Source organism: Acipenser ruthenus, chromosome 11, assembly GCF_902713425.1.
Source record: "Acipenser ruthenus chromosome 11, fAciRut3.2 maternal haplotype, whole genome shotgun sequence".
Classification (NCBI taxonomy): domain Eukaryota; kingdom Metazoa; phylum Chordata; class Actinopteri; order Acipenseriformes; family Acipenseridae; genus Acipenser; species Acipenser ruthenus.
The window spans coordinates 6313873-6326051 of record NC_081199.1 but is presented as its reverse complement, the minus strand read 5'-3'; the positions used below and the strand labels follow the sequence as shown (position 1 = coordinate 6326051).

The 12179-nt window shown below is 35.9% G+C and overlaps 2 protein-coding genes across 7 annotated transcripts in view; both read left to right on the top strand.

Moving 5' to 3' along the window:
* Positions 1-779: 779 nt before the first annotated feature.
* On the top strand, positions 780-5051 carry LOC117426293 (GTP-binding nuclear protein Ran). The gene is made up of 7 exons (XM_034043733.3): positions 780-894; positions 2223-2274; positions 2537-2621; positions 3190-3315; positions 3430-3617; positions 4110-4280; positions 4631-5051. The coding sequence occupies exons 2-7, from the start codon at positions 2236-2238 to the stop codon at positions 4673-4675; spliced, it is 654 nt and encodes a 217-aa protein (XP_033899624.1). The 5' UTR covers positions 780-894; positions 2223-2235; the 3' UTR covers positions 4676-5051.
* A 3128-nt stretch (positions 5052-8179) lies between these two features.
* Positions 8180-12179, top strand: part of LOC117426458 (adhesion G-protein coupled receptor D1-like) — a 63042-nt gene continuing 59042 nt past the window's right edge. For 2 of the 6 annotated variants that reach the window (XM_059033130.1, XM_059033128.1), the window contains exons 1-3: positions 8182-8836; positions 8928-8964; positions 10207-10299. Coding sequence is in view for 3 of the 6 variants with exons in the window: in XM_059033128.1 (XP_058889111.1) it covers positions 8744-8836; positions 8928-8964; positions 10207-10299 (223 nt within the window). In the remaining 3 variants the exon portion in view is untranslated. Of the gene's footprint in view, positions 8837-8927; positions 8965-10206; positions 10324-11639; positions 11736-12179 lie in introns of those variants that run through there. The other 4 variants (XM_059033129.1, XM_059033127.1, XM_059033126.1 and 1 more) reach the window with 3 other exon arrangements.

Here is a 12179-nt window from a genome sequence, read left to right as displayed (position 1 = left end):
ACCAAGACTGGTGCAATTGTCATATAGATCAGTGGTTCCCAACCCCGGTCCTGGGTCTTCTGGTTTTCATTCCAACTGAGCTCTCAATTACTTAACTAGACCATTAACTGAATTGATAATTTGCTTAATTAGATTTTTTTTTTAAATTGTTTTTAGCTTAAAAAAAAGACCTGACAACATTTGTTTGTTTTACCACTCATTTTCACGGAAATTGTTGAATTATGCGCATTATAACGATTTCATGTCTGTTTTTATGATTTTTATTTGTATGTTGAGGTTATGTATTTCTGTTTATATATACCAGTTGTATCAGCTATTCAAATCATCTATCACGAACCTTTTCACATGTTCTGTATTTATGAATATATTTGATATATTCTTGTATGTTAAAAAGTAAGAATATAAATTATTTCACGACAGAATTGTACTGTAAATTACAGGGTAGAAATACATTGCAAAAACATTTAGTTGCAAACAATTTATCGTAATTTAATTCTACACCGGGAAATGTTGCATTGCCCAGAAAGTTCACTGTCACATTCAGACCGTGAAAGACGTTTGGAAATTACCGCCATTATGACTCGTAGAGAGTTAGCGTCATGTACTAAATTATACAGCAATTGGAGCCAACATGGTGAGCACAGTAGCACTGTTTCCTTGTCGGGACAGGGCAAAGCCATGTGATCTAAGTGAACGGTCCACTGACCAATAGAAAACGCGATCTAGAAATGAGAACCTCCCTTTTAAATGTGGGAAGGTTTTCAAACCCGCCACCTTGCCGCTAGTTGCTATGGAGAATTCGAGTCATGTGACCGAGGTGGCTAGTCTGGGTATTTGAATCGTGGTTCAGCCATTTTCTTCAGGATATTGAAGAGTCAGATAGTTCTGGAAACGGTAAGTAAGAGGCGTATGAAAATCAAAGCAGTATCGCAGGCATCACCACATATATTATAGAAGTATCGTTTGCTGAATTAAAAAGAGTTCTTTTAAATCGTATCGGTGTGGTTTTTTGTGAGAGATTTAAACTCTAAGTATGTTTATTTTCTTTATGTTTTATAATGAGGGGTACCTCTGAAAGGGAGGGGGTTGAGTTGGCGGGCTTTTCATACGACAATGAGATTGCAGGTTTTTAATATTTGCACACATGTAATTAGAGCAGTGTTAGGCATAGTAAGAATTGTATTAGATGCTTGTTGGTTGTAGGTTGTGATATATTGTCTCGTAAGGTGTTTTATAAGCGTAATTCTGGCGCTTATGCGACGGTGAAATTGCATAACAATTTAAATGTCAAGAATGTTCAAAATAACAAGCATTTCTTTAATGCTGGGGTGTGTTGAAGATTTATTGTGATCTGGGTGTTGGGTTTAACGTGTCTGATCTGTTTTTCCTAATGATGCGGTAGAAGTTGGGCCTGCTTAGTACATCAGTATTGAAACAGGCAGAGCCTTGTGGACCAGAAATGCGGAAAATGGGCCTTGTGTGATATTCGGTATTAGATAATATTTCATCATTTAAAATACAGGGTAGACCAGATTCCTAATTCTGATAGGAAAACTTCTGATGTCAGGTTATAATATATCTGATGCGAATGACAGCTCTCAAAGGGTAAAGTGTCCTCCATGTCTTGTATACTTTGATTAGTTTATTCGTAGTAGTGTAGTGTTCGGAATGGAAATGGATTTTTGTGAATCGAATGAGGGAGGCATCTTATGTGTTTCTTGGCGGTTTAAGTTTAAACGGAGGGTCTAATTTATTCTTTCCACCTTTTTTCCCATCAATAAACCGAGAGTGTTCAAAGTGTGACGCAGAAAGTCGTGTTTTTTCATTCATTTAACCATCACCACCATGTGGGGCCTTTTTTTTTGTGCCTCGCCCTCATGTGGCCCTTTTGAATGGAGTCTGCCGCACAGACAATTGAATTGACTAGAGTGCAAGAACTTAATAGGTCCAGACTGAGAATTATGCTCGACTGAAATCTCAACCTTCTGGTATGGGTGTTGTGTTAAATATGATATGTAACTTGACTATCCGCGACAGGAAATGTATGTATTAATATGGGGCTAGTATGGTCTATTAGCATAAACCTGTCTTTTTTTTATTTAGTGGGTAGGGTTATGTCTTAAGCAATACTGTTTTTTTTTTAAAAGCTTATTTCATGTCCTGTATGTATAGATTATGGGACTATTTCCACTGCATCCAATTCTTTCTTTTTGTTTTAACAGGTAAAACCTTAAAATGGCCGCACAAGGTGGAGAACCCCAAGTTCAGTTTAAGGTGATCAATTTTTGTATTTAAGTGAACTTCTACATCTTTGGTAGTGTAGAATAGATTGAAAGACAGCAGATGGTGCCTCCTTGCATTAAGTACAAAACAAAATCTATGAAGAAATAACAGGTTGCATTGTTCATGTAAAAGCTTACCATACTAGTTTGTTTAGGTCAGGTTTGATGCCTATTCTAAACACTTGATTTAATAATGGAAGAAGCATACCTGCTTTATTATAATAGATTTTTTTTCACATTATCTTGTTCCACAGCTTGTTCTAGTCGGAGATGGTGGTACTGGCAAAACTACCTTTGTAAAACGTCACTTGACTGGAGAGTTTGAGAAGAAATACGTAGGTAAGTAAATATCTGGTATGGCTAACTTAAATGGCCTCAATAATCCAGTGCTCCTGCAATGAAATGCACATTTTGTATATTCTGGTACCAAAATGTGTAGCTCCTTGTAATGGACAAAAAAAAGCTCATCTTAATGTGGTGGCATTTCCATAGTTAGTCTGTGAGCTGTCATTGCAGTAGTCCACCAATCACAAAAAATTAGATTGATTCTCTGCTATTGTTACAGAAAACTATTTAAACCAAGTTGACTGGCACTCTGTTCGTGTGACTTTACTCAAATGGAAATGCAAAATGTTTTTAAAATGTGTACACTGCTTTAGTACTGTAGAATTAATGATTTTATAAGTAATCCTTAATTTCCTGATTTATGTTTTAAACCAGGGTTGATTAATATAAATTTTTGCAAAAGTTCCTTCATAATTTTACTTTATTCAATGGAAAGAATAAAAAGGCTTGAACTTTTAGCCCCTGTTGTAGGATTGATTTACTTTGAACCGTGGCAGGAAGCTTTTCTAACTTGACACCCTATACTATGTAAAATATATATTTTAATTTGTCATCTTTCCAGCTACCTTGGGAGTTGAGGTTCACCCGCTTGTGTTTCATACAAACAGAGGCCCTATTAAATTCAATGTGTGGGACACAGCTGGTCAAGAGAAATTTGGTGGCCTTCGAGATGGCTATTATATTCAAGGTAAGTTTGGAATTTAATATTAGTTCTTGGCAGAAGCCTTTATCCAAGGCTAGCCTTGTGGACTGTTAAGTGGAGAACTTTCTTTGAGTTTAACTTGTGTATTTTCTTTTATAGCTCAGTGTGCCATTATCATGTTTGATGTAACATCAAGGGTAACATATAAAAATGTCCCCAACTGGCACAGAGATTTAGTACGAGTGTGTGAGAATATCCCCATTGTGTTGTGTGGCAACAAAGTCGACATCAAAGACAGGAAGGTGAAGGCAAAGTCCATTGTCTTCCATAGAAAGAAGAACCTCCAGGTATGTTATGTATTTGTTCTAGTGAACTGCACAAGGTGCTTAAAGTATCTGTTGAGACTTAATGCAGTTCACATATTAAACGGATAATGGCAAAAACTTAAAGGCTACAGCACCCTCTGACTCATGGTGGCTGTCCAATCGGAGCAGAAGTACAAGTATTCAAATGACAAACTGTCCTGTGTAGAAATGCAAGTAAAGTGCTTCAGAAACGGTGTAGTTTACATCTGAAGGTTGTAGACAGCTTTGAAAACCTGGAATGTTCTTTGTCTTGTAACTAATTGTGCAGTCCACCTTAATATAGAATTTTAGCTTGCATAGCTTCACATTATAACATTAAGGAAAGCCTGCTGTTTTAAATTAGTTTAGACTATTTTGATTATCAAACCAACCCCATGCATTTAAGTAATAGTAGCTTCAAGTGTTTTATATCTTGGATAAATTGGTGCTTCTGAAAACTTAAATTCATGAAACAAATTGTTCCCTTCCTTGCAGTATTACGACATTTCTGCCAAAAGTAACTACAACTTTGAAAAGCCCTTCCTTTGGCTTGCCAGAAAGTTGATTGGAGACCCTAACCTGGAGTTTGTGGCTATGCCCGCATTGGCACCACCAGAGGTTGTTATGGACCCAGCACTGGCAGCACAGTACGAGCAAGATTTACAGGTATGTCACTTTAAATTCAAAGCTGACACTAGAAAGTGGATTGTACTCTCAGACCGGTGTCTCTTGGCAGAATTAAGAAGCTAGCCATTAGAGATGTACTTTGAAAAGGTTTTGACTCAATGCTGCATTGTTTCACTGTTCATGCTACAATCCTTTAATCATTTGTATTTAACATCTGCAACCTTTCAAAACAGGCTTGCAAATGCAGATTTCAAGATTTGTTTGCAATTATGGGTAATACTAAGACTAAAAATAGTTAATGCCGAGTGTCCAGCTGGATGGTATTGCTCACAGTGTAACTTATTTTGTTCCATTGAGGGGGACAATACTAACCCCTGTTTTCTCCTCAGGTTGCTCAGTCTACTGCCCTGCCAGATGATGAGGATGATCTGTGAGTGTGGCTGGAGCCTGGCACCAGCAGTCTAGTTTTATAGGCAGCTGTCTGTGAAAATCTTGGTGGTGCAGCGTGTGTGCCACTGTAGCTCATCAAAACATTTATGTATGTGCTTTAAAACCCCTACGGAGAGGCTGAAGAGTGGATTTCAGAGTGAATGTGTGGCAGTTTAAAACACAATCCAACCATTGATTCGTACTACTTTGGACCTGCGTAATACTCAGCTTATTGGACTGCAACTATCCTGTTCGTTTTCCTTCTCGGTTTAAATCTAATTTATAAGCCTTCTGCAGTAAATACACATTGGTGGCACTTGTTACACTCTCCCCATTTTTTCTTTTTGTTTAACATAATAAAGTTGTATTTCAGTTTTGAAATCTATTCTGGGTTTTTTTGGTGCATGTTGTAAATCAGGAGCAAATATTAGAAATAAAACCTGATTTAAATGGAAACTTACTCTTCATGCCTTACATTTGAAGTTAATGTACTTTTATTTCATAGTTTGCTGAGACAAGGAGACAAACCTGGTAATTTAAGTTCTTCAAATGGTTGTGTATTCTGCTTTAGGACTGTTTTGTCAGTATGTTAACCTGTTTTGAGGGGTCTGTTAAAGTAAACAGTACCTTGCATTAAGTTGGTAAGCGGCGAATTAATAATAACTTATATAGCAATGGGTAGCTATTCTAGCACATTGATTTAAGGTGTCATGTGAACAATACTCCTACCCTATTGAGATTAAACATGAAAGTCTTAACTTGTAAGTATTGGGTCTTTCTGTCTCTTCAGTACAGTCTATTAACCAGTGATTGGAAAACCCATCCTTCATACAAAATGTGTTTAATGGCCTAAAATCAAGATCTAAAGCATCTGCAGACCTTCAAAGCTGATACTATTAGCATGCTCATACTAAGTTTTCATTAACTAGCTCCAAGTCTGTACACTAGGTCAGTCTTATTCTGTAACTGTGGAAATAGAACTTGTAAAAGGCATAACTAGCTGGAAACCAATCTGGAAGATGCTTTGCCTGTCCAAATAAACTGCCCAATAGGGATGTGTTTGTAATAAATATGTATACTTTATAATATAAAAAGTTAGAAATTATGTACCCTTTACATTTTCCCTAAATGCCCTGCTCAGTGTAAATTGTGTATTTAAATAGCTGGTGCAGTAAAACTGTCAAAGCACGTTTGCATGCAGTCTAAATTGTTAGGCACCTGAGTATGTCTTGTGTAAATGCAGTATATAGAATACATGCTGGAGCTAATATTCTAAATGAAAGTGCATATCAGTAAATTCTGATGATTAATCTGCACACACCTCCCTGTAGTTGTATGTCTGATCCATATTTGTCCCGTTTTTCACCAACTATCAATCATTCATTTTAACAGAACAAAAAAACAACTAACTGTTCAACCACAGTTTCATTCCTGACTGAAATGTAACATGATTTTACTTCCGTAATCGTGCAAATACGTCACACGGAAATCTTAAGAATCAACCCAGTGGTGTTAGTGCAACATTGGCTGTGCTGGTTTTAACGTGTGTTTTCGTTGTTCTCCAATAGAGGGTGCAACAAGTCTGATCTTGCAGTTGTAGAGAAGTAATCCCCAGTTTGCACTTGAGACTTATTTTGCCGGTTGAGGTATTTTTTTTTTTTTTTTTTATCTATGTTGATATTGATTTGAAACCACTATCAAACAGGAAACCAGCCTATGTGTTAATAATCATTAGTCAAAAATCGTGTATCTTTACAAACAAAACACTGAACCTTGTTGATTATCCCTAGTCCAGTGTAAATGAAAGTGCAAACAATTCCTGTGCATTCTGGTTGTATTTTTGTAAATTGTTTTCATGTGCAAAAAACGAAAGGTGCCAATGCTTAAGGATAATTTGTAAAGTCAGATTTTGATACCCACTGGCACGCACACACACACACACACATTCCCATTCCCATCATAATAATAGACAAAGAGAAGTGGGGATACATTTTATTGTACTAACTAAACAGTAATTAATCGCAAGCTTTCAAGTCCTCTGATACGGCTACCATTTCTCCTGTCAACATCATCATAATGCAATTTTCAACTAATCATTGCTTTTTTTACTGGAGATAGAAATCACTACATTTGCAACGTTTTCGTCCAGAAGGCGGCGCCACGAACGTGCCTGATTCGGGTTAGTTTGTTGTTTGTTGGGGGGGGGGTGACAACTTTATCCTAAAAATAATTCCCATTGAATTTGACCTTATAAATGAATGCTGCTTTGTGAGTTTTGTTTGGCTAAACGCAGCAGAAGGGTAGTCAAGGTAGGCAGTATATTCATAAATAAATAAATACATTTTATTCACACCTAGTTAGGTGTAACTATATATATATATATATATATATATATATATATATATATATATATATATATATAAACACACACGTACCAGGCTCTTTGCAGATATGTGAGTAGTTCAGTTTAATGACAAACAAGCAGCAATTACTGAACTGCACTGTAGTCTTGGAGACGGTATGGAGACAATATTTTGCTTTGCTTTCTTCAGGGGGGTGTTTTTCCTTAACAAATGCTGCCAATTAAAGATATCAGGTTCTCATGGCCAGGACAATTGGAAATACAACGAACAGAAAATAAAACATATATATATATATATATATATATATATATATATAAAACGGTTTAAGTTATAAACACAGAGACGGAAATTATTTCCTGGTGAAGTTTTGCATGGCAATGTCATAACCATTACATGTTCATAACAGACCTCAAACCTCAACAGATGTTTTAATTTTTTTTTTTTTTTGGTAGTAGTAGACAAATTGCGGTCTTTCTGCAGGTATTGATGTGCAGACTTGGAGTTCCCCATTGATAGTGTGATGACAACGTGGATTATGCGGTGAAGAGGGGCAGGGTAGCTGTGCTCTCCACAAGCGCGAGTTAGAATCCAGTTTTGGTGTTGGTTTAATGAAAACCATCCACTTCACAGGCCTTTCAATGCGGGTTGATTCAAGCTGTTTTCATGCCTGTTAATGGGAAAAGCAATGCAACGCACACTACTACTATCCCTGATCACAAGCATTTTCTCTGCAATTAAAATTGAGATATAATTGAAAGCTCAACTCGCTCGCTGTGCCCTATACAAATTTGTGTAGTATTTTGGTTTCCCTATACCCATAGCCCTAGGCTAGTCGTAAATGTCATACATATCGTTTCATACACCCGTATTATTTATTTTTCTGGTACGATGACTGCAGGAATGATACTCCCACACCATAAGATATGTTTGAATCTTAAAAGGATATTTTTGTATTATAGAGTAAATTAACGGACTGAGATCTTCATGTGAAAAGAAGAAAGCACTTTTGGTTCTGAACTGGTGACAAGGTTTGAAAATCTAAACCATAAACACTTTTCCTTATTTACTTATTTATTTATTCATTTGGACACACCCACATATAACACATTTATTACTACGCAATCTTTCGTTCTCGCTACCGCAATATTCTAAGTGGAGTTCAGACCTAAACTAAAGTTTCCCTTCAACAATGACATCACAATTTCAATTTCCCCACCCAACGTGATCTGTGATGGGACTGGAGTCACAGCCAGACCACTGAATTCTTGCTAGTAATCTCCAACAGAAGAGAGCTGCGCCGAGAACTAAGCGAATTTAACCCAAGACAGATAACTGACAAACAAAAAATGGATACAGTACCCGCGCTGTGATCGGGTGGATTATAATATTGGAAAGAAGGGCAGAAAGTCGAAAACAGAACAAGATTTGAAGATTATAATTGTTTTTTTTATCTGTTATTACGTTTTGTAAATGCTGATTCAACTCTGGTCTGTATTATCAAAATAACATACATACACGCGTGCAAGTATCACAGCCTTAATAGCTGGGACTCCATATATGTTTGTTCTATATTATTGAGAGAGAGAAAGAAAGAAATTGATACTTGTGAAATTCTTAACTTGCATAGATCTCGGGGAAAATGTGCATCCCACTTTGGAATTGCTGTAGAAAGGGGTTCTAGCATTTAAAGAAAACAACATAGAAAAATAAATGAAAAAGGAAATACCTACAGGACACGCTATGGAAAAATTGTGTCTTTTCTCAATTACCACATTTCTGGCTCTAATTCCTTCACATTTACAGGTAATATAACCTCACTTTTAAAATGCTGTATACAAGTTTTGTTTTGCTTATGATGAATACCGTTGTATAAATATATTTGTATTGTTTGTAGGTTTCTGGTCAATACACACCGCCAACCGACCATCCAGGTAAATATTTTTATATCGTTTCCCGATGTATGGGGACTTATAGCACCTGGCATAGAATAACATTTTGTTGCAGTATTAGATATCTGTGGCTTTTGATATTTAGTATGAGGCTACATAGCAATTTAATATAAAAACAGATACATGAATGCGTTTGCATGGATTATTCATGCTGCTAATTACACCAAACTTCTAGTAATAACAACGGTTATATACCTTGGCAAGGTTTTTATTTATGTATTTATGATGTATTTATAAGGGAGACCAAACTGATTCTTATGGTCTTGACTATAGCCTACTGTGCATGGGACTTTACTCATAATAACTTCTGAAGGAAAGATGTTATGCTCCTAGGCTATCGTAGGTATATTCGTACAAACTGAGAAACGCGGAGGTCCTGTAATAATAATGAGATACGTCTACCTTCGATAATAGAAGCAGAACAAGTTCAATCACAAATATAACTTGTTGATTTGTAGGTCCCTCCTCGTAATACAGTAGTTTAAAATAATTTAATTTGATAAGAGCGATCTTTTTCAAATCAGCGTTGCAGAGTCTATTTAATGCCCACACATACGAACATTGCTTTACTAAAACATACTGGCAAAACGTAAACCACAGGCACACGCTGTAACACTTACAGATACACTAGTAAAGAAAATAAAAGAAAACTCAATACATAATGTTTCTTCTTATTTTTTTACAATATATTTTTCTTTCCCGTTTGCATATTAACAGTGTATCTTTGTTTTATAAAAAAAATGTTCTGTGTTTTGTATTGTACTACAGTTTATTATTATTATTATTATTATTATTATTATTATTATTATTATTATTAATAATAATAATAATAATAATAATAATAATAATAATAATAATAATAATAATCCTCTTTGGTTGCACATTTTCTTTATGGATTTAAAACAAACTGTGTCAGGAACTGTGTCACTGTGTTGACAGAATGGGTAATGTTTACAAAGTAGACAGACGTTTTCATGATGTCTTTAACACTGTTAGTTTAAAATGGCATGTCAGTACACCTATGCACAATTTCCATTGTTAATTTTGGACATGAGCAGTTTGCCCATCCAAATAATGAGTACATTTTGCAAAAAAAAAAAAGTCAGTGTCTGAAAACTACGCTGAGATTATGCATGTCATTAAGCAGTCTTTGTAAGGATACAATGAATGCTATTACAATACAGAGAAGACAATGTGTCTGTGTTCATCCATCTATTGCTTCAGGTTTCCAGGTTTTAGCCTCGGCCTCCCACTATTGGCCCTTGGATGCGGTGGATGGGATTTACGGACTTTGGGATGCAATTGGAAACCGAACAGGTCATGTTAATGGAAGCAGTATAAGTATGTGGCAGTGACAAATGATGGCTTACAACAGCACCAGAATCTTACAGAATCTGTGTGGGCTTCATTAAACTACTGTCCCATCTAATTGCTTGTTTGATTACTTCAAAAAGCATGTTCAACAAAAAATGCACTATACTGTTCTCGGGTACATATTTATACAGCGCTTAAGTTTAAATGCAGAACTAGATTTATAGATGAACACCCTTAAAATAAGCTTATTTGCAAATAAATAAACTGCATTCCTGTTCGAATCCCTCATACTTTTCTGAGCTTTTGTCGAAATGCACATAAGCAAACAACAAAGTGGTTGTGGACCATGAATCTATAGGCCTACATTGAATAAAGATGGTTTGGGAATATAGTGCAGTGTGGGTCAGGAGAAACGTTTTTATTTTCTTCTTTCTTGTGAAATGCGTACATGGTTAAAAAAAAAAAAGCAATGCACTTTTATTTGAAAATAAGTCAATTAAAGGGAGTTCATCTTAATTTCTGCATTCCCCATCCAAGCACCCATTGCATTTTATAAAAGTCTACTTGCTGATTTCTTCAGCCTCAAAAACCACAAATCCCATTAAAAGTTCTTGTTGGTAATGGTGTGTGCTTGTTTATGTGTGTATATGAATATACTGTACGCAGAGATTAGGAATTTATTTTCGACTGGGAGAGCGTTCTTTCGGTGAATTACCGCTTTGAGGCAAAGGGAAACAATATCTTGCTAACAGATGCATACCAGAAAGAAAACTCTGAAAGCTCCATTTTATTGAGGGAAATGTCTTTGGAGATTACTTAAAGTAAACGTATGACTGCACGTGCCAAAAAATAGAAAAATGGAATCATTATGGCACGCAATTTATTTTGAGCAAAGCTTTGTATTTTTCCATGCTGGGCAGACAGATGTGAAGGAAATTATTATTATTGTTATTATTAGTAGTAGTAGTAGTACTCGTAGTATTAACAGTATTAGTATTATCATTGTTTCAGTAAGTGTTTTTATACCCAATATTAACCCTTATGTGTGGAGTGGACAGTGCTCTTTATAAATCAGTCACATCCACTGTTATTTACATACAAATTAAAAGAAGAATTGCATTCATTTGTTCCTTAACTGCTTCTATTATGTTTAGCCTGAGCACTGTATACAGTGAATATCCTGTCCATATTGTGTTCTCTATTGTACACTCTCTGTATTACCTGTCTACGTGTTCTTTTGTGTGTGTGTGTGTGTGTGTGTTTATATCATTATTTTCACTTTGTGTGCACCCATCATGTGTTGTATTGTAATTCATGGTTTTCCTTGTTTTTGTTCCATCCAGCTCTCAGAATCCACAACCATACTGTGCTTCTTTCCCATAACCCTACCTCTGTATATACCAATGACTCTGCCTACACTAACCTTACTGCAACCGTAGGTGAGGATTCAGTGGTTTCTGTCTTTGTTTGATAGGGAAGATGCACTGAAGTTAGCAGGGATTACACAGGGTAATAAACAGCGGAATTATGCAGGGAAAGATGTTTAGGTATCTGAGCTGTATCTTAATACCACCACCCTTTAACACCCTTTATATCTGGCAGCTTTTTGCCCCCACAACCTCATTGACATACCATAAAATTCTTTTCTCAATAGAGCGGATTTTTTAGTGTTTTGGAAGCAGTATTAGCAATGAAGTGACACCTCTGTTTGAGGGTATCCAAGTATTCACTTGAGATTTTAGATCCCAATTCCAATCCTTTTCCTGAATTTTCATTCTTAATCTGAATATTGAAAGAATATTACATTTAAGTAATCATCTGCAGAATGCTATCTGGAAATAATCGAGACACATTTAAGTAATACCTTATGATGTTTAAAAGCA